Source organism: Ranitomeya variabilis, chromosome 4, assembly GCF_051348905.1.
Source record: "Ranitomeya variabilis isolate aRanVar5 chromosome 4, aRanVar5.hap1, whole genome shotgun sequence".
In the NCBI taxonomy this organism is placed as follows: domain Eukaryota; kingdom Metazoa; phylum Chordata; class Amphibia; order Anura; family Dendrobatidae; genus Ranitomeya; species Ranitomeya variabilis.
Window position 1 is genome coordinate 23601271 of NC_135235.1, and position 26201 is coordinate 23627471.

General features: G+C 41.5%; 1 gene segment (V, D, J or C); it reads left to right on the forward strand.

The window, feature by feature from the left end:
- Positions 1 to 446: 446 nt before the first annotated feature.
- LOC143769512 (T-cell receptor beta chain C region-like) lies at positions 447 to 9906 on the forward strand. The segment is given in 5 exon segments: positions 447 to 525; positions 7392 to 7715; positions 8344 to 8361; positions 9223 to 9329; positions 9693 to 9906. Coding segments are annotated over 5 exon segments (474 nt in total).
- The last annotated feature ends 16295 nt before the right edge of the window (positions 9907 to 26201 follow it).

Here is a 26201-nt window from a genome sequence, read left to right on the forward strand (position 1 = left end):
ATTACATAACATTTGATAAAGAAAGCCTTCATTGTAAATGATGGTTATAAGTGTTATAATTTCAGGTTATGTAATGGGTCAGTCACCAAAAATTAGTTGGGTGTTGGTATGGTGATAAGGGTCGCTTTAGTAGACATCAATTCATTAGCCCTATGCAAATGATAAAACTAACTTTTAACATACTGTATCATGACCAAGTATAGGATGGGTTGCAATAACACTTCCAAGAGTATATTAAGTCATTAGTTTTTTCCCATTTTTTAATAAGAATCAACGTGTATAACAGTAGATATCTTCTTTCATTGGCATAAAAGAACATTTTAGCATACAGTCGCGTTCCTTACCTCTTTACAGTTATCTACGTTGAATTTTTCCCCAAAAAATACTATAAATATTGCCAAAATTAAAACGTAAGAGCCTAAACTTGAGCACCACTGAGTCTACTCCAGATTTGGTGCCGGCTTTTCTCAGTGTGTTCCTATGACACTCAATATTTTGGCGGAGGAACTTTGCTTCATGTAATGGGTAAGTCACTACATGACTTCTAACTATTAACTAAAAGGATTTAGATTATTAAATCTTGAGGGGGTCTGACTCCAAAATTGTGCTTTGAGCAAATGTGAGCCGTGGGTGTAATACAGGTTATTTTTTTTATCTTAGACTCTAGAAAAGTTTATGTAAACATTTGCTTTAAAATTGTTGACTTGTCATGTCAACTTATTAGTCTGCACAATATTGGTAGATGTTGGAACTAAGGTTTACAATGTAAACATACAAGAAGCAGACTTGTTAACCAGAGTGGGGTCAGTATCATCATTTCAAAGTCTTCCAGTCTGAGCACCTGGGAGGAAGCTGTGGATTTTATACAGAGGTACGTTACTGTGAATAGTGGCTCTAACAGACAGTTTTTTGGAGATGGGACCATCTTATTTGTGCTGGGTGAGTAAATTATTCAAAGCCTTATTTTTTTTAATTGGGTATTAATTACTTTTTTTTAGAATTGCAGTAATTGTTTTATGTTTCATGGTATCCTGTATGAATAGAATAGAATCCTTTTAATGAAAGATATTGGCACATTCAGTGCTACATAAGGTTCCTCAACTTCATTACCAAAGAGTCAATTAAATCCAACCGGAACCAGAACTCATATATTCTAAATTTTCCTGGACTTCAGCTGAAGGACTGTGCTGTATATATCCATAAAACAAACCCTGTACAAGTTCTGGTGTTCGATACACAGAGAGTATTAAAGACATGGTCAGACCAGTTCTCCAGAGAGTCAAGGTTTTCATCAAATGACCAGAAGGAACCTAAACAGGGCCAATGAGGTTTCACAGAAGAAAACCTTGGATCACTTAATGTTAGACTTTACCTTTCTTGAAAGTAGTTAAAGGTAAGGCTTCTCTGGTCGGCCTACTGTACCCCAATCAGATGCTTCCAATAGAGAAAAAAGCCATAAAGATGTCAGCATAGGGCATGCTGTCAAGTAATTTCTCCATCTACCATAAACATACGTTAAATGTCAAGAAATGAACCTTATACATAGTGCAGAACTTTCTAAATAATATGAAGAACATTCTTTGTAGAACTAAGAAAAGATCTGGTCAACGATTTAGTTGAGACTTTTGTGAAATTAGAAAGACTTTACAAAAAATGAGGAAGGGTCTTTTACTGTGAGAGCGTTGAATGATGAGATAGTGCCAGAGTTGTGTACTTTGGTAGTGGGACCACTATTAGTGTTTTAGGTGAGTACATGGGCTGTAAAAATAGAGTTTATCACTGGTATTAGTCAATTATTTCATCTAGGGGTAAGACTGACTAAGGAGGGGGTAGTTTTTTCAGGGGTTCTTATGCTTATTAAGGCTTTTTGGGGGAAAAGTTAGTGGCAGCTTAAGGGGTTGGATTTAGTATCAGCATTTCTGGCTGTGAGCGGAAATGAAAGGCAATATTTTGGAAGTGGAACAATTCTGACAATTTTAGGTAAGTTATTCAAATTATGAAATTCTACCCTGTAAATGGGAATTAATCATAATTTTGGTAAAGAACGACCCATTACTGTTAGAAAGGGGATTTAGAAATTGGTAATAATAATGGGTTAAGACAAGGAGTAAGACCAAGATTACTGACTCACAGTAAAAGAGTAAAACGGGTCAAATATCCAAAAGGAAAAATCATATTAAAATATGTTAAAACTTTTGGAAAAAAAATAGTGACTCAAAAGATAAAAATGTATAAAACTACATAAAACATCGCATTTATATGTCATTATTAGACACAATGTCTTTTCTTATTAATTGCATTATGTTCATTGCTAATGAAATCTCAAATAGTTTTTGTTTCTAAAAAAAATTTGAAGACAATTTTGTCAAAAAACATAGACTTTGTAGTGCCTTTGATACTACCAATTACAGCTTGGTAGATATTAATAGTAAAAAAAAATCAAACCTATCAGTTAAGGAAATTTGAATCAAACATATGGGATAATTAGCTCAGAGACTTCTAAAAATTAGCAAAAAATTCCAAACTTACTGGAAACGAAAAAGCATGACATGTGCCCATACAAGGACGAGGGAACACTTTTTTGTAGCAGACTATAACATTGTGGGTAGCGGGAGCACCATGATTGAAATTGATATGAGCCCTTTACAAAAACCCAGTCCTTGAGGTATTGTTCAATTGTAAAAGATGTGACTGGTCCATGCTTCGAAACAGTGTATAAAGACCCAAGATGACTTCATTCCAAGATGACTGTGACAGTGAATGACAGGTTGTCCATATAATTCGGTCTTCAGCTCAAATTAAAGCTGTAAATTATGCTCAACACACAACACTAATGATTGTCATAAAGAGGTGATGTGAGAGTCCCACATAGAAACAGGTAGTTAAGTTGGATGAAACTTGGCTAGAAATAGGTAATGGCCAAAAATAATAAAAAACTATTATCAAAGTCCCCGAGATCTCTTCTTTTGAATGTGAAGGTGTTTTTTTAGTGAGATTACCTACTGTGCAGGAAGTTCTGTTGCTTACTTTGGAAGTGGAACAGTTGTCAGTGTTTTGGGTAAGTTTCGGGAAATCGGTTACTTTTTATACAATGTTGTGTCGCTGTGAACTCTGCTTCCAAGCTTGAGTTTGGAGGAGGCACCATATTATCAGTGCTTGGTAAGTAATATTGTTTTATTTCTTCATCTATCATACTTTATATCCATAATATCAACAGTGGGCTAGAGTTTATGATCTGGGTATCATTATCAGTATTTTACACCTTAAATTAAAATTAATCCTCAAAGGAGACACTTGGAACTTAATTTCTTAAATTTTACTTATATCTTTAAGAAATTGTAAAAATATTACTTGATTTAAGTGCCTGGATCTATATAGGGTAGATTTAGTATAGTGGTTTGCAACTGTGAATGCCGAGAGACAGTATTTTGGAAGTGGTACAATCCTGAGCGTGTTAGGTAAGTGTAAAAAACCCGAAAGGCAAAACATTAAAATCTTGTAACATCCTATTTCTAAAATCATACTTAATATCATTCTTAAATTTAATTTTAATTAACTTTTTATTCCCATCTCATTTTGGAACATATTATTCAATAAGAATCATGATCAAAAATACAAATTAAAAAAAATATAATATATTACAATGTACTGTGAGCCTGTATAGTTCTCTTAATTTATTTAATATACATTTAAAAATAAATTTATTCTGATGCAAATATCACATAGAAAATATATTTGCATAATTGAAAATAAAACTCTTAAAATGTTCATAGAAAGATAAAGATATTTGGAATTACACAAAATTTATCAATACTTAGGCTGTTTTTAACCATCTGATATTCACGGTCTGAGTATAGTCCACAATGTCAGACCGGCCACGAGTCTCCTGACCCAAACCCAACAGCTTCATCTATGCTTATGAAGCCATTGAGTCAAGAGACCTTCGGCTAATTTATACATTGTGATCCGTACTCGGACCGTGGATGTTAGACATGTGAAACTGGTCTTTCTGACAAAACTCCCTTTAATATTTTCTAATTTGGTTGAGTGGAACAAATTATGAAAAATGTATTTGGGTTCTTTTGGCTGTAACATGGGCATTAATAAGTTGATGTAACCGGCTACTCTATAGTATATTGCCTAGTCTATGATCCAAAAAAACTGTGAAAAGTCACTAAAATAAGACCCCAAAAAACTGAACTCTACTAAATCTGTGAAAAATCCAATTCAAAAAAGTTAATTCATAAATTGCAAACTGGAAAAATCATGTTTTTGTAACATGACATTTTATTGTGGGGACTGGGGCAGCACCGTAATAGAAATTATATCCCGCTCTTTACAAAATTCTGCCCTTATGATTGTATGATATATCTTCATCTGCGAGCTGGAAAGAATGAAGAAAAACATCAGTGAGAACAGTAAAATAACTAATCCATGAATGTAGTAGAAGTCCCCTATATACAGCGCAGTCCAGGTGGTGTACAGTATTGATCCTCTTGTGTCATAATGTCCAAGGGCATCCAGGAGGTTTCCTGTTTACCCTGACCCACTGTGACAACCTCCACCGTCTACTTTGGAAGTGGAACAGTTGTCAGAGTTCTTGGTAAGTTTGTAACATTTTATGGAGAAAAAAAGAATAAAAAGTTTTTAAAAAAGTTAAAAGGGTTTTTAGACATAAGTATTTGGCTGTGAACACTGGAAACAAGCAAGAGTTTGGACAGGGGACAGTAGTTTCAGTGATCGGTAAGTTAATTAAAGTTAATTAAATTAGAGTTTATAAAATAGTTCTTTTTTACGTATTGTGCACATTTATATACAATTAGATACTTCTATTTTTTCAGTTTTTTTTTAAATTATACTCTTTAAATGTATATATGTATTGTATGTGAAATGTAGACGAAAAACAGATAAATAAATATAGAAATTACTACGGCAAAATTGCAGTTTTAGAAAACACTCAAAAGTTCTGGATTCTTGAATTTTCGAATTCTGAATCTTGTTCCAGACAATTGAAAATATACATTTAATTGTAATGTAGAGAAGTAAAAATGAGAAATATGTGATATTTGTAGAGAAAAATAGTTCTGATAGTTTACCAAGTTAGAATATTATATTTATGTACAATGCTTATTCTTCATTTTTCACAACGGGGTTAGTAGGAAAGGCAATAAGTTTAATGTGCGCAAAAAAAATGTTTGATTTACAATATGTTTTTTATTATTTTTTTCTTTTGAGGGGTCTCAGTATTCTATATATTCTGTCATATAAATATAAATTCTAGTTTTTATAATTTATGATTAATGATGTGTTTTATTTAGCTCTAAGCACAGAAATGTATTTTTCTATTCTCATTAATTCCACAGCATAAAAATTAAGTTTTTTCTTATTAATTGTAAAAAATACTTTTTGGACATGTCATATATTTTATTTCTTAGATTATCTTATTTTTATATAATTTCTTATAGCTGTTTTTGTACTAAAAAGTGGTGAAAGAGCCAGAAATAGGATTAATATTAGACATATCGCTGTTAGATGATTTCATAGTACCTAAGACTCGGGTCAGGCACGCGGCCAAATTTAGGCTTCATAGTTGTAAGACGTTACGATATATCATCTGTAAATTATATATAGGTTATAGGCACATCAGACATGTAAAGTCAAATTCATATTCATTAGGTCAAAGCTGACAGAATTGTCCAACTTTTATGATACTTACATAGTTTCTTATATGTTAAGGGATAACTCAATAGTCTCCTGATGTCACGTCAGGGCAAAGAAAGATCTGTCATGTTAGATTTCACTTGTCCAGTCTTTTGCCCCAATGGAAATTTGGGCAGACACTTATATTAATATTCTGATTAAATTAAACATACACATTCAGCACAATATACTTGCTCATATGGAAGTTGGAAGGATTGGCCATTGGCCAAACGAGCACTAGCCCAACAGTTATGACCATGAGTTGCCAAATTGCGCAAGTTAAATAACTTTAGCTTTAGAGTTGATACTTAAAGATTAATGGACTATGGCGAAAGTGTGGCTCTGTATTAAAAGATAAGCTTCTTTGTAAGCTTGGTTTTACATTGGTAGCTCGAGATGACAAAGGCGTCTATGACCAGACTGGTGGCCAGTTGTATAAAGACTTCCTTTACGAAAACGTAACCTGAGAACTTCCCTAGTTGGTATTTCAAAGATGCCATATTGGCATTGGTATTTTGTAAGTTGAAACTGATATAAGGATCCATATCTTAGCACCACAGCTTCTGTTGACTTCTACGCAACAAATTTGGCCTTTATAGCTGTGAGATGTAAAAAACTAGAATTATTTTCCAAGTAATGATGGTCCCATAATAGCCAAGATTTAGATCATTTACCCAGCCATTTTGAACTCAGCACAATCTCACAATACAGCAAATAAGGAAGTCTATCGGTTCCACAATGATTGCCATAATATGGAGGTGTAAGAGAGCATTGTTTCCAGGACTGACAACCACCTTATTATGGTGATATACAGATGCATCCTGTGGTGGGACATAAAAGTTATAGAGACTCTGCATGGCTCCAAAGAGGCTGTCGCCTTGCGTATGAGGCTTCTACAACATATGATTAGATAAAGGATGCAGACATCTTAGTCCTTTACTATTTCTATTTCATTATTTTGTTATTTGTCCAAATTATGCTTGAGTGAAGTCTTAAAAGTTCACAGATTCACTCACCATTGACAAATTTCATATTTGGAACTGTCTCTTCCTTATCTTTAAAGCAATTTTAATATTTATTGCGTAGATAGTAAAATGGAGGTGAGCTGCAGTACCAGCCACAGCCACAAACAAATGTATGGCGCTATGCCTAATTAAACGCATAAAATGGAAATAGGGAAGGAGCATGACAAACCAATTAATGAGGATGGCCGGAGTCGGAACCTGATCGGATCACATATCCGTAGCCTATTCTAAAAATAAGCCACAAATTTGTTAGTCCTAAAAATCAATCTTTTCAGGACTGCTTAATTTTTACCAAATGCCTCAGCATGGGCCCCCAAAAAATACACTCACTTGCTTCTCCGTCTCCATACCACTTTTGGGGTCACTAAATTTCTCTTCTGGTGAAGACTTCATGTCGCTACTGTCATTGTCAAATCTATTTTATTTTTACATTTTGACCATTCTAGTACAACTTTAATGGGTGGCTATAACCGGGAATAAGCAAAACTTGCCAAACCAATGAAAAGTTCATCTGTAGGCCAATGCTTTACGGTATACTTGTGATGAATATGAATACATTGGGTGATATCAGACTATGAAAACTGCGTCGTTATAACTTTAATTCAACACGATGTGCGGAAACATTTATTTTTCAAGCTTTCATTGTCTTTTATTTTTTCTTCATAGAAGGAAATGATGTAAAACACCCCAAAGTCTCAATCTACCGTTCAAGCAAACAAGAAGTTGAAGAGCACAATTTCATCTCCTTGGTCTGTGTCGCGAGAGATTTCTATCCAGAACATGTGAAAATCAAATGGCTGGTGAACGATGTTGAAAGAGTTAATTTATACGAGCCGGTACCCCAAAAAACATCAGACGGTTCTTCATACTCCACCAGCAAACGTCTCACGCTCACCAGATCGGAATATTTTAATCCAGAATCCAAATTTGAATGCCAGGCTGCATTTCCAAACTATACGATAAGCAGAGCAGAAGTGAGAGGAGAAAAAGGTAATTGGCATCATAACGAAGCATGACTTGGAATTCCCACAGAGAATTTAGAGGTTGAGTTGGGATTCAAGACGAGATGGACGGTGTATGGTGAGGTAGAGTCAGCTGCGGTAGACAAGAAGTTCACGCCAAAATCAAACATGGAATACTTAGGTGACTGGCAACATGAAGGCATGGTTTGGCCACTAAATGAATTTGGCTATTGAAATTTTTGGCAAAAACTTTATTTTAAATGACCAATATAGATATTGGAATGTCCCAAATAATCTTTAGCATTGGCCAATAGGAATATGTGTTGGTTGTCACCCTCCCCTCGTATGTTGGACCAGGTTTTCTTATGTGTATTTTGGGTGATGACTACTTCTCCGTTAAGGGTAGGACATAGGACTGGAATACCAATGGCTATCTATGCCATCAAAATCTATCTTTTTAACATAACCCCATTAACCACTTCATGCCATGGCCATATTCATTTTTCTTTTTTTCCTTAAAGCAAAATACGGTCACTCAGAAAGTAAATTCAGTCCAGTAAATAATGCGTTAGATATGAATTTTAGTGCAATATGAGACTTTATATGACACCAAAATAATTCCAGAAACTCTAACAATCCTTTTCTTTTATTCACAGATTGTAGCATCTCCAAAGGTGAGTGAAATCTGCGTCTTGCTCTTAATTACTAATTTCCAACTATTAGTTGGACATTATTATCCCAATATCTACCAAATGTCTTCCCCTTCCTGATATGCATCTATCCTTATCTGAGCTCTTTAAATATCCACGATAAATGACTAAAATGATGGCTTTGAAAAAAAAAAACCTTCTGCAATACTCTGTCAGGAGATGTTTATGCCACATGTGTCTTTCTGGCCCCCCTGGAGGTTGAGATGTGAAGTGCAGTCTATTGAGTTTTGTAGAATGCCTTTGAGTCCACAAATCTGTCCGTCCTACTGATCAATGACGACCAGACTCCATCTGTGAGGGCGGGATCAGAAAAACGTATAAGTTTGGCTAACAATGTCATAAAAAAGACCTGTCATTGTCTTTGATACATATTTTTTTACCTGATCTAAATGCCACCGCTCTTCTGAATATAACCTTGATTTTCTTAATTCCTCCTTTTCTCTGTATGCCAATCTAACCATTTTAGCCTTGTTAGCCAGGTTGGCGTGGTTATCAACTCTTACACCATCTAGAACCACACCCAGTTGGCTAACAAGACTCGACTTACAGAAAGGGAAAAAAAGGCCATATCTCAGAAACGGAGAGTTGCAAGAACAAACAAACAAAAAACACCAGATTCAGGGAAAAAAAAGAATATATTTTTGGCAACTGACTGGTCCTCTAAAAATCCCGTGATAAATATTATCAGTTCACAAACATAAGGACGGGGTTTCCTATCATTCATCCCAGTTACTTGACACCAGTAATTCTAACATCGCATGAGCCCCATAGATTGTCGGGGATCTCAGCACTGAAGGCATCTAATAATTGTATCTCTATTTCCAGAGACCTACACCATTCACATCAACCAGGGGAAGATTTCCTACATTATGATTCTCTGCAAAAGCGGCTTGTACGCACTGGTTGTCCTGGCTCTGTTGTGGAGGAAAAAGGTAAAATGGATAATAAATACAGAATAAAGTGTAATACGGACAATAAATAGAGAATAAAGTGTAAGACTGATAATAAATAGAGAATAAAGAGTAAGACAGAAAATAAATAGAGAATAAAGTGTAAGATGGGTAATAAATAAAGAATAAAGTGTAAGACTGATAATAAATAGAGAATAAAGTGTAAGTCACTTATAAGCCATTTTTGATGTCGCTCCGAACAAAGGACAACAAATTACAGATCATCCTCATTATTGTGAAACTTATGCAGAAGAAATATCGAATGCAACTCTTTATATTTGTGATATTTCACGGCTTATGGAGGATTTCATTGTTACATTTTTCGCTATTTGTTTCCAATTTTAGGCTATTGCAAGCTCCTACTAATGGACATCGCTGATGCTTCACAGCTATGAATGAGGTTATGTCTGAGCTTCTTGGAAAAAAGCCCCTGGGGTCTTATAGAACAGGGAAAACCGGATATAGTCGATGGCGGCACATCCCTGTAATAGAGCAGCTGTAATTATTATATATCTGTGCATTGTGCCGTGAACGTGATATCTGTGTGCAATATGTATCTATTCAGTAATAAATGATTTCTGTATTAAATATCAAACTGTCCTATCTGTGATTATTACACACAAACAAGGGAATGCAGGAGAACTACTGCTCAGCATCTATCTATTATCTATCATCTATTATCTATCATTCATTATCTATCTATTATCTATCTGTAAAACATCTATATAAATTAAGACAAATGTATCAATTTTTAAATACAGTAAACTGATTATCCTGTACAGATCCAGAATAACATACTGTATTATACTCCAGAGCTGCACTCACTATTCTGCTGGTGCAGTCACTGTGTACATACATTACATTACTGATCCTGAGTTACATCCTGTATTATACCCCAGAGCTGCACTCACTATTCTGCTGGTGCAGTCACTGTGTACATGCATTACATTACTAATCCTGAGTTACATCCTGTATTATACCCCAGAGCTGCACTCACTATTCTGCTGGTGCAGTCACTGTGAACATACATTACATTACTGATCCTGAGTTACATCCTGTGTTATAACCCAGAGCTGCACTCACTATTCTGCTGGTGCAGTCACTGTGTACATAAATTACTGATCATGAGTTACATCCTGTATTATACTCCAGAGCTGTACTCACTATTCTGCTGGTGCAGTCACTGTGTACATACATTACATTACTGATCCTGAGCTACATTCTGTATTATACTCCAGAGCTGCACTCACTATTCTGATGGTGCAGTCACTGTGTAAATACATTACATTACTGATCCTGAGTTACATCCTGTATTATACTCCAGAGCTGCACTCACTATTCTGCTGGTGCAGTCACTGTGTACATGCATTACATTACTGATCCTGAGTTACATCCTGTATTATACCCCAGAGCTGCACTCACTATTCTGCTGGTGCAGTCACTGTGAACATACATTACATTACTGATCCTGAGTTACATCCTGTATTATACCCCAGAGCTGCACTCACTATTCTGCTGGTGCAGTCACTGTGTACATACATTACATTACTGATCCTGAGTTACATCCTGTATTATAACCCAGAGCTGCACTCACTATTCTGCTGGTGCAGTCACTGTGTACATACATTACATTACTGATCCTGAGTTACATTCTGTATTATACTCCAGAGCTGCACTCACTATTCTGCTGGTGCAGTCACTGTGTACATACATTACATTACTGATCCTGAGTTACATCCTGTATTATACCCCAGAGCTGCACTCACTATTCTGCTGGTGCAGTCACTGTGTGCATACATTACATTACTGATCCTGAGTTACATCCTGTATTATACCCCAGAGCTGCACTCACTATTCTGCTGGTGCAGTCACTGTGTACATACATTACATTACTGATCCTGAGTTACATTCTGTATTATACTCCAGAGCTGCACTCACTATTCTGCTGGTGCAGTCACTGTGTACATACATTACATTACTGATCCTGAGTTACATCCTGTAATATACCCCAGAGCTGCACTCACTATTCTGCTGGTTTTTATATGAACTTGTCTACACACATAGTATAGCTGAGCTGGTATAATGCTGTGGGGGAGTTACCTTTCCTGTATCTGATTCAGACCCTGGTGATCATCATTCTACAATTTGTATTGTTTCCTGCAGCAGTGTTATCGGAATCAGTCAGGTTAGAGGATTATTTGATGGAGAAAGTTCTATGCATTACACATAGGGTGGAATCAGTGTTGGACTGGCCTGCCCAGACACCCGAGAATCCCCCGGTGAGCTCCGGGTCCTTTTTGGGCCCCTGTGCTGGATATGGTAGAAGCCCGCCGGTAACCACGGTCTTTCTAACCATGGGTGCATCAAAGGCTCATGGTGGGGGTTGTGTGATGAATGATACATAAAGGCCCATGATGGGGGTGGGGGTGATACATAAGGGCAAATGATGGAGGAGGGGGATGATGCTTAGGGGCCCATGATGAATGAAAGTGTAATACATAGGTGGGGGTGGGGATACATAGAGGCCCAGGAGAGGGGATGGGTATACATATGGGTATAAGATTGGGGATATATGGGGGCCTAGGATAGGGGATATTATTAAATAAAGTGGGCCAGGATGGGTGACAATTACACTCTGGGGGTCAGAATTAGGTATTATTAGTGCATGGTTGCAAGTGGGGACATAATTACTATAGGGGCCAATTAGGGGACATTACTACTGGAATATAATTTATTTTTGCGGATACTGTCTTCAATGGGGAGACAAAAGGGGGGTCTTGCTAAAGTGCATTATTACTATTAAGGGCGGCATTATGTTGTTTTTTTTCTTCATCTGACATAGTGTAGAAATCAGGAAAAAAGTGGAGAATCTGCTCTGGAAATGATCAGCTATTGATGACTGTGTTATTTTTGGCAAAGACAAATCCTGGCTGAAAGTAGTGATGGCGGTCTATGCTGGATGAAGAAGAAAAGAGAATATGAAGGACTTCAACTACAGACGTCACTGGTGAGTCAGTGTATTACATGTACATGCACACTATACACTATATAATATATACAGAGCTCCTGTGTATAATGTCACTGGTGATCACTGTATTACCTGTATACTTTACACTATATACAGAGCTCTTGTGTATAATGTCACCTGTGATCACTGTATTACCTGTACACTGACACTATATACAGAGCTCCTGTGTATAAAGTCACTGGTGATCACTGTATTTTCTGTACACTATACACTATATACTTAGCTCATATGTATAATGTCACTGGTGATCACTCTATTATATGGTCACTGAGACTGTATACAGAGCTCCTGTGTGTAATGTTACTGGAGATCACTGTATACACTATATACAGAGCTCCTGTGTATGTCACCGATGATCCGTGTACTACCGGTACACTGACTATATACAGATCTCTGGTGTATAATGTCACTGGTGATCACTGTATTACCTGTACACTGACATTATATACAGAGCTCTTGCGTATAATGTCATCTGTGATCACTGTATTACCTGTACACTATACACTATATACAGAGCTCCTGTGTATAATGTCTCTGGTGAGCACTGTATTACCTGTACATTATACACTATATACAGAGCTCCTGTGTATAAAGTCACTGGTGATCACTGTATTTTCTGTGCACTATACACTTAGCTCCTATGTATAATGTCACTGGTGATCACTCTATTATATGGTCACTGAGACTGTATACAGAGCTCCTGAGTGTAATGTTACTGGTGATCACTGTATTACCTGTACACTGACATTCTATGCAGAGCTCCTGTGTATAATATCACTGGTGATCACTGTATTACCTGTACAATATACACTATATTTCCTCCAAATCCTTTTTAAATAGATCATCCTCCACAGGGAAAGATGGAAAAATCTGGATACGCAAACCTCTGGGGATGAGGCGGCGAGTCAGGTACTGCCCCAATGAGGCCCTATTCCACCACAATTTTGTCCGCCTATGAAGCAGAGTCTTAAGTATGCATAATAAGTAGGAACTGGTGAATAATCAAGAAAATATCAGTGCATAATACACACCGAGTTCCCAAAAAGATTAAGCCTGCTTACCAATCATCAGAGGCAGTCTTCCTGCCCCTGCTGGCCCCTTTGACGCTCGTTTCGCATGACAGCTTTTTCAAAAGCTCATTGTGCTCAGTCTCGCAAGTTTAAATAGCAATGGAGCCGGACATCATTCCTAACCCATGTGGCACACACGTCCCGGAAACCTTGTGCCGAGGTATTCCCTTCCCTTTCTTGATTATTCACCAGTTCCTACTTATTATGCATACTATGATTAGTATCTTTATTGATTTACACTCCTGATCCTGCTCACCCTCGGGAATATGTGACCAAGTCTTCTCAGCTGTATCAGTATGTCTCCTTGATCACCTTCTTTTCTGTAAGATTATATTGATTGTCTTTTTATTTGCATTGATATTGGTAATAACATTTTCTATCTTTTACTCTTTGGTGGTTTATTTATACTCTGCTTTCTCTTGTGAATATACACTATATACAAAGCTCCTGTGTACAATGTCACTGGTGATCACTGTATTTATTACCTATATACTGCATAAACAGTTCCTGTGCATAATGTCACTAGTGGTAATATTTGTGTTATTAGAATTGTGTTTTTTTATTCATGATCATTAGTGTAATGGTAACATGGTCTGCTCATGGTGTGATGGTATTTGCCAATTGTTTTTGGTATTATTTGATCACTATGTGGTGGTGATACAGTGGTATGGTCATGTGTGATGGTGTTTATCCCTTGTATGTGGTATTATTCAGTCACTATGTCATGGTAATATGGTCACGGTGTGGTGGTATTTTTTCCTTGTATATGGTATTATTGGTCTTGGTATAGTAGATTGTCTTGGGTATGGGGGGGTCACTTGTTCTGTCTGGTATCAATAAGGGGAAAACTCTTTATTTCCAATAGAGATCAATTACTTGGATGTTTAGCAAATATGCACTTACAGGGGTTCGCCAGTGAAAACAATTAATCACCTATCCTAAGGCCACGTTCACACTTTCAGCATTTTGTCAGCATTTTACATCAGTATTTATAAGCCAAAACCAGGAGTGGGTGATAATACAGAAGTGGTGCATAGGTTTCTATGATACTTTTCCTCTGATTGTTCCACTCCTGATCTTGGCTTATAAATACTGATGTAAAATACTGAATATGTGAACGTGGCCTAAAGATTAGTTATTGATTGGTGGGGGTCCGACTGATGGGACCAGGCCAATCAGCAGAAATGTGGAACTTTTATCCCCTTTAGACTGAAGCAGCATGTACAACTCAACAACTGATCCATTCATTCTGTAAGGGGCTGCTCTTGTTTTTTTCTGGAAGACCCCAAAGAAGATGAATGGAGCTGCAGTCAGACATCCCATCTACTGCTCCATTTTAAAATGGGGTTAAAAGTGTCCTGTCAGGGATAAAAGTTCTGTGTGGTTTCCAATGGTTGGATTCCACCGGTCAATAAGTTATCACCTACGGCTCGAGTCACACCAGCGTATAGCGTCGGTTGCGAGCGGATCGGATGTGATATGCTGATGACTAGAGTTGAGCGACTTTCATTTTTTTAAGATCGAGTCGGGTTTTGTGAAACCCGATTTTGTCCAGAGTCGAGTCGAGTGCAGTCGGCCGATTATCGCTAAAAGTCGGGGATCGACCGAAACACGAAACCCAATGCAAGTCAATGGGGAAGCATAGTCGGCAGTGAGTGGAGGCCAGGAAAACACCTACAGTGCCCATTTTAATGCCAAAAACATCCATTCTTGTTTCTGAAGCTTGTCAATCTTAATTAACTTTATAATAATAGTTGGGCATAGGGAATTGGGGGTCATTTGGCAAAAGTTGTGGGGGGAGTAGGGCTGGCTCAAGTTTTTCGTGGGCCCAGGAAATGCGGACTACGTCACGGCGGTGTTGCAGGGAAAGGTAAGTATTTCAACGTTGCAAGTGCTGTGATCCTGAGCAAGCAGGGGGGGCCCACTCGTTCGCATTGGCACTGGCACAGGGCCCCTCAAAGTACGGCGGTGTGTTTGCATGGCGGGGGCGCCTCCCACCAGCAGCGACACTTTTGCGTACTCTGAGGGGCCCTGTGCCAGTGACGTCGCCAACGAGTATGCCCCCCCACCTGATGAAGGAACCTGCACTTTCATCTGCACCTTCCTCTCTGTCCCTGTGTAAGGTGGTATAACATGCGGGAAGGGGAACCTTACTTTCAGCAGGGTCAGATTCTGGCTGTGTAGAGTATAAGGGGAATGTAGTGGTCTAGGTCAATGTACCAGCAGACTCATGTAGCAGTGGCTGGGCAATGGGCAGGATGAGGAGGAAACAGATATAGTGCCAAAGAATAAAGTAGGCTAAATGCAGTTCAAAATTGGTAACAGGACTAAACAGGCGGCATTGCTTTGTTCAGTGGAGTAGCAAACCCAAGAGCAGCAGACACTGTTTCAAGGGCCTAACCACACTAGTAGGCCAAATGCAGTTTAATATCTGATAGTATAGGGCGAAAGCCAGAATGTGGAAGCTCAGCTTTGTTCAGTTGAGGACAACACCAGGCAGGGGCAGACAGACACCTTTAGTAGGCCGGAACAGCCAATTGCATTTTTAAAAATGGTAATTTGGAACATAAGGTTGAAGCACAGCTTTATTCAGTTGCAGCTTCTTGGCAATAATATAAAGAAGACGAGACAGGACAGCACTCGTTGGATGCCATATCTGTGTTTTCACTGGAAAAAAAACTGTCAGTTAACTACTTGTAGGAGAAAGTTTTTGTAGCTGGAGGCCACTTTTTGTATTGTACCAGTTTTTTGTTGTATGTTTGGAACTGAAGGTTGAAGCTCAGCTTTATTCAGTTGAGGACAACACCAGGCAGGGGCAGACCCCTTTAGTAGGCCGGAACAGCCAATTGCATTTTTAAAAATGGTAATTTGGAACTGAAGGTTGAAGCTCAGCTTTATTCAGTTGAGGACAACACCAGGCAGGGGCAGACAGACACCTTTAGTAGGCCGGAACAGCCAATTGCATTTTTAAAAATGGTAATTTGGAACTGAAGGTTGAAGCTCAGCTTTGTTCAGTTGAGGACAACACCAGGCAGGGGCAGACAGACCCCTTTAGTAGGCCGGAACAGCCAATTGCATTTTTAAAAATGGTAATTTGGAACAGAAGGTTGAAGCACAGCTTTATTCAGTTGCAGCTTCTTGGCAATAATATAAAGAAGACGAGACAGGACAGCACTCGTTGGATGCCATATCTGTGTTTTCACTGGAAAAAAAACTGTCAGTTAACTACTTGTAGGAGAAAGTTTTTGTAGCTGGAGGCCACTTTTTGTATTGTACCAGTTTTTTGTTGTATGTTTGGAACTGAAGGTTGAAGCTCAGCTTTATTCAGTTGAGGACAACACCAGGCAGGGGCAGACAGACATCTTTAGTAGGCCGGAACAGCCAATTGCATTTTTAAAAATGGTAATTTGGAACAGAAGGTTGAAGCACAGCTTTATTCAGTTGCAGCTTCTTGGCAATAATATAAAGAAGACGAGACAGGACAACACTCGTTGGATGCCATATCTGTGTTTTCACTGGAAAAAAAACTGTCAGTTAACTACTTGTAGGAGAAAGTTTTTGTAGCTGGAGGCCACTTTTTGTATTGTACCAGTTTTTTGTTGTATGTTTGGAACTGAAGGTTGAAGCTCAGCTTTATTCAGTTGAGGACAACACCAGGCAGGGGCAGACCCCTTTAGTAGGCCGGAACAGCCAATTGCATTTTTAAAAATGGTAATTTGGAACTGAAGGTTGAAGCTCAGCTTTATTCAGTTGAGGACAACACCAGGCAGGTGCAGACAGACACCTTTAGTAGGCCGGAACAGCCAATTGCATTTTTAAAAATGGTAATTTGGAACTGAAGGTTGAAGCTCAGCTTTATTCAGTTGAGGACAACACCAGGCAGGGGCAGACAGACACCTTTAGTAGGCCGGAACAGCCAATTGCATTTTTAAAAATGGTAATTTGGAACTGAAGGTTGAAGCTCAGCTTTATTCAGTTGAGGACAACACCAGGCAGGGGCAGACAGACACCTTTAGTAGGCCGGAACAGCCAATTGCATTTTTAAAAATGGTAATTTGGAACTGAAGGTTGAAGCTCAGCTTTATTCAGTTGAGGACAAAACCAGGCAGGGGCAGACAGACCCCTTTAGTAGGCCGGAACAGCCAATTGCATTTTTAAAAATGGTAATTTGGAACAGAAGGTTGAAGCACAGCTTTATTCAGTTGCAGCTTCTTGGCAATAATATAAAGAAGACGAGACAGGACAACACTCGTTGGATGCCATATCTGTGTTTTCACTGGAAAAAAAACTGTCAGTTAACTACTTGTAGGAGAAAGTTTTTGTAGCTGGAGGCCACTTTTTGTATTGTACCAGTTTTTTGTTGTATGTTTGGAACTGAAGGTTGAAGCTCAGCTTTATTCAGTTGAGGACAACACCAGGCAGGGGCAGACAGACATCTTTAGTAGGCTGGAACAGCCAATTGCATTTTTAAAAATGGTAATATGGAACTGAAGGTTGAAGCACAGCTTTATTCAGTTGCAGCTTCTTGGCAATAATATAAAGAAGACGAGACAGGACAACACTCGTTGGATGCCATATCTGTGTTTTCACTGGAAAAAAAACTGTCAGTTAACTACTTGTAGGAGAAAGTTTTTGTAGCTGGAGGCCACTTTTTGTATTGTACCAGTTTTTTGTTGTATGTTTGGAACTGAAGGTTGAAGCTCAGCTTTATTCAGTTGAGGACAACACCAGGCAGGGGCAGACCCCTTTAGTAGGCCGGAACAGCCAATTGCATTTTTAAAAATGGTAATTTGGAACTGAAGGTTGAAGCTCAGCTTTATTCAGTTGAGGACAACACCAGGCAGGGGCAGACAGACCCCTTTAGTAGGCCGGAACAGCCAATTGCATTTTTAAAAATGGTAATTTGGAACAGAAGGTTGAAGCACAGCTTTATTCAGTTGCAGCTTCTTGGCAATAATATAAAGAAGACGAGACAGGACAACACTCGTTGGATGCCATATCTGTGTTTTCACTGGAAAAAAAACTGTCAGTTAACTACTTGTAGGAGAAAGTTTTTGTAGCTGGAGGCCACTTTTTGTATTGTACCAGTTTTTTGTTGTATGTTTGGAACTGAAGGTTGAAGCTCAGCTTTATTCAGTTGAGGACAACACCAGGCAGGGGCAGACACCTTTAGAAGGACGGAAAAGCCAATTTTTTTAAAAACAGCAGTTAATCAGAGCCAGAAGGTAGAAGCTCAGCTTTATTCAGTTGAGGCCAACTTGAATTAGGGACTGCAGACAGACTTTGCAAGCTGTCCCCTGTGTGGACCATGCATCCAATACATTAACCCATTGAGCCACAAAGGACACGTAACCTTCCGTGGCCAGGCCTACAGGTCCATGTGTCTGTTGTCAGGTATACCTTTGGACTGACAAATTGACAGAATGCAAGGACAATGCGGTCTTTAACATGCAGGTGGAGGGGTGGGATGGCTTTTCTCGCAAAAGAATTGTCAACTGGGTAGCTCATAGCGTGGTATATCGTAGTTCATCCTGGCTTTATTAATATTAAATTAAATTAAAAAATAGGCTCTATGCACTTTATAATTGGTTCCAGGGGTACACGGGCAGCAGTGGTCTGGTCAGTGGAGGCCTAGTGGAAGGAGGGAGCGCAGAAAGGCTTCGAAGGCCTAACATAATTAAATTGGGCTGGCTGTAGGCACTTTATTATTAGCTACAGGGGTACACGGGCAGCAGTGGTCTGGTCAGTGGAGGCCTAGTGGAAGGAGGGACCGCAGACAGGCTTCGAAGGCCTAATATAATTAAATTGGGCTAGCTGTAGGCACTTTATTATTAGTTACAGGGGTACACGGGCAGCAGTGGTCTGGTCAGTGGAGGCCTAGTGGAAGGAGGGACCGCAGACAGGCTTCGAAGGCCTAACATAATTAAATTGGGCTGGCTGTAGGCACTTTATTATTAGCTACAGGGGTACACGGGCAGCAGTGGTCTGGTCAGTGGAGGCCTAGTGGAAGGAGGGACCGCAGACAGGCTTCGAAGGCCTAATATAATTAAATTGGGCTGGCTGTAGGCACTTTATTATTAGTTACAGGGGTACACGGGCAGCAGTGGTCTGGTCAGTGGAGGCCTAGTGGAAGGAGGGACCGCAGACAGGCTTCGAAGGCCTAATATAATTAAATTGGGCTGGCTGTAGGCACTTTATTATTAGTTACAGGGGTACACGGGCAGCAGTGGTCTGGTCAGTGGAGGCCTAGTGGAAGGAGGGACCGCAGACAGGCTTCGAAGGCCTAACATAATTAAATTGGGCTGGCTGTAGGCACTTTATTATTAGCTACAGGGGTACACGGGCAGCAGTGGTCTGGTCAGTGGAGGCCTAGTGGAAGGAGGGACCGCAGACAGGCTTCGAAGGCCTAATATAATTAAATTGGGCTGGCTGTAGGCACTTTATTATTAGTTACAGGGGTACACGGGCAGCAGTGGTCTGGTCAGTGGAGGCCTAGTGGAAGGAGGGACCGCAGACAGGCTTCGAAGGCCTAACATAATTAAATTGGGCTGGCTGTAGGCACTTTATTATTAGTTACAGGGGTACACGGGCAGCAGTGGTCTGGTCAACGGAGGCCGATTGTAATGAGTGTCTGCCAGTTAGTAGTCCAAAACAACAACTAAATGTGAATGTCTCGCATTAAAACAAAACAAAAACACTAAAGGGTGCAATCATTAGGTTCAGGGGTGGGATCCTCTGCGTAGTTTCAGACCTACTAATTTTGCGCAAAGTATTTACTGTGGTAAATAGAGGACACTGCCCCTGACTATGTTAAGTACCATCATACATGTCAACACAATGGTATTGTCAGTGGCAGGTATGGAAGGATGTCAGCGCATAGACTTAACATTGGTGGAAGTGTGAGAGATAACTGTGGAAGTGGTAGAGCAATGTTTGACCTGGGGGTGGGTGAACTCTCTTGTGGCCGGCGTTACAGGCCCCTCATGTTACAACAGTGTGTCTGACGTTGGGTGCGCACCACCACCGCCAGAGACACTTTATTGTACTATGAGGAACCCAGTAGCAATGCCGTCGACCAAAAGCGAGTACACCCACCTCTTCAGACAAACAGCAGTCTCACGGGTGCTTGCGCCAAGTCGCGATACCATGGCCCCGTGTGGGGAGTTTGGCCATTTAGGGAGGTGTAAACATGTCGTATGCTGGACAATCAGCTGCAGCAAATTAGACATTAGAAAAGTAATTCACAGTAGTCCACAGGCAAGAGCTTTTCATAGGAAAGCTAGGTGTCGGCCGGGCAAGGTGGGGCAAAAGATTTCGAAATCCAGTTGTGGTTCATTTTAATGAATGTTAGATCGTCAACATTTTGGGTAGCCAGACGAGTCCTTTTTTCGGTTAATATTGAACCTGCAGCACTGAATACTCTTTCTGATAGGACACTTGCTGCCGGGCAAGCAAGCTCCTGCAATGCATATTCTGCCAATTCTGGCCAGGTGTCTAATTTTGATGCCCAGTAATCAAATGGGAATGACGGTTGAGGGAGAACATCGATAAGGGATGAAAAATAGTTAGTAACCATACTGGACAAATGTTCTCTCCTGTCACTTTCAATCAGGGCCGGACTGGGACAAAAATTCAGCCCTGGCATTTGAAGGTACACAGGCCCACTTGTCGTACGGTGGTTACACACTAAGGCTAAGTGCACACGTTCAGGATTTTTCGCGTTTTTTCGCTATAAAAATGCGAAAAAACGCTCACATTAAGCATCCTATTAATTAGAATGCATTCCGCAATTTTTGTGAACATGCTGCGTTTTTTTCCAGAGCGGAAAAGCATTCCGGAAAAAATCGCAGCATGTTCATTATTTTGCGGAATCGCGGGGATTCTGCACACCTAGGAGTGCATTGATCCTCTTACTTTCCACAAGGGGCTATGCCCACCACACGGGAAGTAAGCGGATCATGTGCGGTTGGTACCCAGGGTGGAGGAGAGGAGACTCTCCTCCATGGACTGAGCACCATATCCCTGTAAAAAAAAAAAAAAAAAAAAGAATTAAAATAAAAAATATTGATATACTTACCTTCCGGCGTCCCCCGGAGTCCTCCCGCCTCTCAACAGTGCACGCGGCGCCTTCCGTTCCCAGGGATGCTGTGTGCGAAGGACCTGGGATGATGTTGTGGAGGTGTCAGTGCACGCTTAGTGGAGATGGGATTCCATAAACCCATCCACTATGCTGTAACATCTGGCTGCTGCGGATAGGACACTGCATCAAATCCACAGCAAATACGCCAAGTGGAAACATACCCTCAGCCATCAGATTTCCTTTAAGATCCCACAGGTGCCATCTATGTCCCATGGTTGACTATTAGGCTAAGTGCACACGTCGTGGATTTTGCTGCGGATCTGCAGCAGGTTTCCATGCGTTTACAGTACAATGTAAACTTATGGAACGCAATCCGCAGTGCCCATGCTGCAGAAAAAAACGCGCGGAAATGTTGCGGGTTACATTCCACAGCATGTCAACTCTTTGTGCGGAATCTGCTGCGGTTTACCGCAGGTGGAATCCGCACAAAATCTGCGGTAAGTTCGCTGTAAATCTGCAGGTAAAACGCAGTGCCTTTTACCTGCAGATTTCATCTGAAATCCGCTGCGGAAAAATCCGCAGCCATCAAAACTACGTGTGCACATAGCCTTTTCACTGCTTTTGAGAACTATAACTCCCAGCATGTACAGCAGCTCCTATGGCATGCTGGGAGTATAGTTCACCACAGGAGTGGTGTTTTTTTGAGCTAGTGCCGTGAAAGAAGAGTAGACACAGCTTTTTTTCTTAATTCTATTAGAGCTTGCCTCTTAGCTAGTTCCAGGTACAACTCCGGGCTTTCTGTGCTTCAGCTCCATGCACTCAGGGAAAAGTTATCAGCAGCTCGTAAATCCTTTCTGTCCCTGCCGCCTGACTGGACAGGAGGAGGAAGTGGGCGTCTGATGTCCTGACTCCTGACCCCCGGCTGCCGTAAGTGGCAGGGTCCCGTCCCAGCAGCACTGAAGAGCAGAGCGCGCCTCTCCCCCTGCCCTGTGTCTATGTTACCATGACAGCTGCCGCTGGTGTTCAGACCATCAACTTCATCCTGTCTACTGCGTGGCGGCCGCAGTGATTTTAGAAGTGCAGCGCGATCCTGTGCACAAGGCAAGCTGATGCTGCCTATTGCGCTGGCAGGAGAAAACAGAACGCCGGCTGACAGCATGAAGGGGGCAACAGATCGAGCGGCCCACTACAGGGACCGGCCCTTCTGGCATTTGCCAGAAATGCCCAATGGCCAGTCCGGCCCTGCTTTCAATTGATGCAGCAGTACCTGTCCTGTCTGCGGTCATAGCAAAATCACTCCACAACCTGGTCAGAAAACCCCTCTGTCCAACGCCACTTCTGATGTGTGCACCCCTAACACTCCTAGTCTGCTGCCCCCTGGAGCTCGTGTGAGAACGATCACGTGCGCTGTGTGCTGGGAATGCCTGAAGCAAACGGTCAACAAGAGTTGATTGTTTGGTTGCTAATATTAGTTCCAAGTTCTCATGTGGCATAATATTTTGCAATTTGCCTTTATAGCGTGGATCAAGGAGGCAGGCCAACCAGTAATCGTCATCGTTCATCATTTTCGTAATGCGTGTGTCCCTTTTTAGGATACGTAAGGCATAATCCGCCATGTGGGCCAAAGTTCCAGTTGTCAAATCTCCGGTTGTGATTGGGTGAGGGGCAGTTGCAGGCAAATCTACGTCACTTGTGTCCCTCAAAAAACCAGAACCCGGCCTTGACACGCAACCAATTTCCAGTGCCCCCGGGAAAGGTTCCGCATTAAAAATATACTCATCCCCATCATCCTCCTCGTCCTCCACCTCCTCTTCGCCCGCTACCTCGTCCTGTACACTGCCCTGACCAGACAATGGCTGACTGTCATCAAGGCTTTCCTCTTCCTCTGGTGCAGACGCCTGCTCCTTTATGTGCGTCAAACTTTGCATCAGCAGACGCATTAGGGGGATGCTCATGCTTATTACGGCGTTGTCTGCACTAACCAGCCGTGTGCATTCCTCAAAACACTGAAGGACTTGACACATGTCTTGTATCTTCGACCACTGCACACCTGACAACTCCATGTCTGCCATCCTACTGCCTGCCCGTGTATGTGTATCCTCCCACAAAAACATAACAGCCCGCCTCTGTTGGCACAGTCTCTGAAGCATGTGCAGTGTTGAGTTCCACCTTGTTGCAACGTCTATGATTAGGCGATGCTGGGGAAGGTTCAAAGACCGCTGATAGGTCTGCATACGGCTGGCGTGTACAGGCGAACGTCGGATATGTGAGCAAAGTCCACGCACTTTGAGGAGCAGGTCGGAGAACCCAGGATAAGTTTTCAATAAGCACTGCACCACCAGGTTTAAGGTGTGAGCCAGGCAAGGAATGTGTTTCAGTTGGGAAAGGGAGATGGCAGCCATGAAATTCCTTCCGTTATCACTAACTACCTTGCCTGCCTCAAGATCTACTGTGCCCAGCCACGACTGCGTTTCTTGTTGCAAGAACTCGGACAGAACTTCCGCGGTGTGTCTGTTGTCGCCCAAACACTTCATAGCCAATACAGCCTGCTGACGCTTGCCAGTAGCTGGCCCATAATGGGACAACTGGTGTGCAACAGTGTCATCTGCCGATGGAGTGGTTGGCCGACTGCGGTCTGTGGAAGAGCTGTAGCTTCTGCAGGAGGACGAGGAGGAGGAGGAGGAGGGGGTGCGAACGCCTACAGCCAACTGTTTCCTAGACCGTGGGCTAGGCACAACTGTCCCTAAATTGATGTCCCCTGTGGACCCTGCATCCACCACATTCACCCAGTGTGCCGTGATGGACACATAACGTCCCTGGCCATGCCTACTGGTCCATGCATCTGTAGTCAGGTGCACCTTTGTACTCACAGATTGCCTGAGTGCATGGACGATGCGCTGTTTAACATGCTGGTGCAGGGCTGGGATGGCTTTTCTGGAAAAAAAGTGTCGACTGGGTAGCTCGTATCGTGGTTCAGCGTACTCCATCAGGGCTTTGAAAGCTTCGCTTTCAACTAACCGGTAGGGCATCATCTCTAACGAGATTAGTCTAGCTATGTGGGCGTTAAAACCCTGTGTACGCGGATGCGAGGATAAGTACTTCCTTTTTCTAACCAGAGTCTCATGTAGTGTGAGCTGAACTGGAGAGATGGAGATCGTGGAACTTGCGGGTGTGCCGGTGGACATGGCAGACTGAGAGACGGTTGGAGACGGTATTGTTTCCGCCGGTGCCCTAGATGCAATATTTCCGCCTACAAAACTGGTGATTCCCTGACCCTGACTGCTTTTGGCTGGCAAAGAAACCTGCACAGATACTGCCGGTGGTGCGGAAAATGGTGGCCTTACAGTGACGGAAGGGATGTTGCGTTGATGACTAGCTTCATTGGCCGAGGGTGCTACAACCTTAAGGGACGTTTGGTAGTTAGTCCAGGCTTGAAAATGCATGGTGGTTAAGTGTCTATGCATGCAACTAGTATTGAGACTTTTCAGATTCTGACCTCTGCTTAAGCTAGTAGAACATTTTTGACAGATGACTTTGCGCTGATCAATTGGATGTTGTTTAAAAAAATGCCAGACTGCACTCTTCCTAGCATCGGATCCCTTTTCAGGGATTGCAGACTGAGCTTTAACCGGATGGCAACGCTGTGCTCCAACAGGTTTTGGCTTTGACACGCGTTTTGGGCCAGATAGGGGCCCGGCAGATGGAACCTGTTGCGATGTTGATGCCTGCTGCGGCCCCTCCTCCACCTCCGCTTCTGAACTACTGCTGCCTGCACCCTGTTCCCCCAATGGCTGCCAATCGGGGTCAACAACCGGGTCATCTATTACCTCCTCTTCGAGCTCGTGTGCAACTTCGTCTGTGTCACTGTGTCGGTCTGTGGTATAGCGTTCGTGGCGGGGCAACATAGTCTCATCAGAGTCTGATTGTGGATCTGTACCCTGAGAGGGCAATGTGGTGGTCTGAGTCAAAGGAGCAGCATAGTACTCTGGCTGTGGCTGTGCATCAGTGCACTCCATGTCAGAATCTACTTGTAATGGGCATGGCCTGTTAAGTGTTTCACTTTCTAAGCCAGGGACGGTATGTGTAAAGAGCTCCATGGAGTGACCCGTTGTGTCGCCTGCTGCATCCTTCTCTCTTGTTGTAGTTTTTGCTGAGGAGGACAAGGAAGCGACTTGTCCCTGACCGTGAACATCCACAAGCGACGTGCTGCTTTTACATTTACCAGTTTCAGAAGAGGAGGCAAAAGAGCTAGAGGCTGAGTCTGCAATGTAAGCCAAAACTTGCTGTTGCTGCTCCGGCTTTAAAAGCGGTTTTCCTACTCCCAGAAAAGAGAGCGTTCGAGGCCTTGTGTAGCCAGACGACGAAACTGGCTCCACAGCTCCAGACTTAGGTGGAATATTTTTATCCCCACGACCACCTGATGCTCCACTACCACTACCATCATTACCAGCTGACAATGAACGCCCACGGCCACGACCTCTTGCACCAGACTTCCTCATTGTTTTAAAAAATTAACCAAAGTAACTTTATTTGTTGCTGTCAAACAACTTACACGGTGAGCTATAACTTCAGTATGATTTCTATATCCCTTAACAGGTTGGTGAGACCACAAGGAAAATCAGGCACAATGTTACACACTCTGTTTTCTGTGGCACAAAATCACAGAGATGACACAC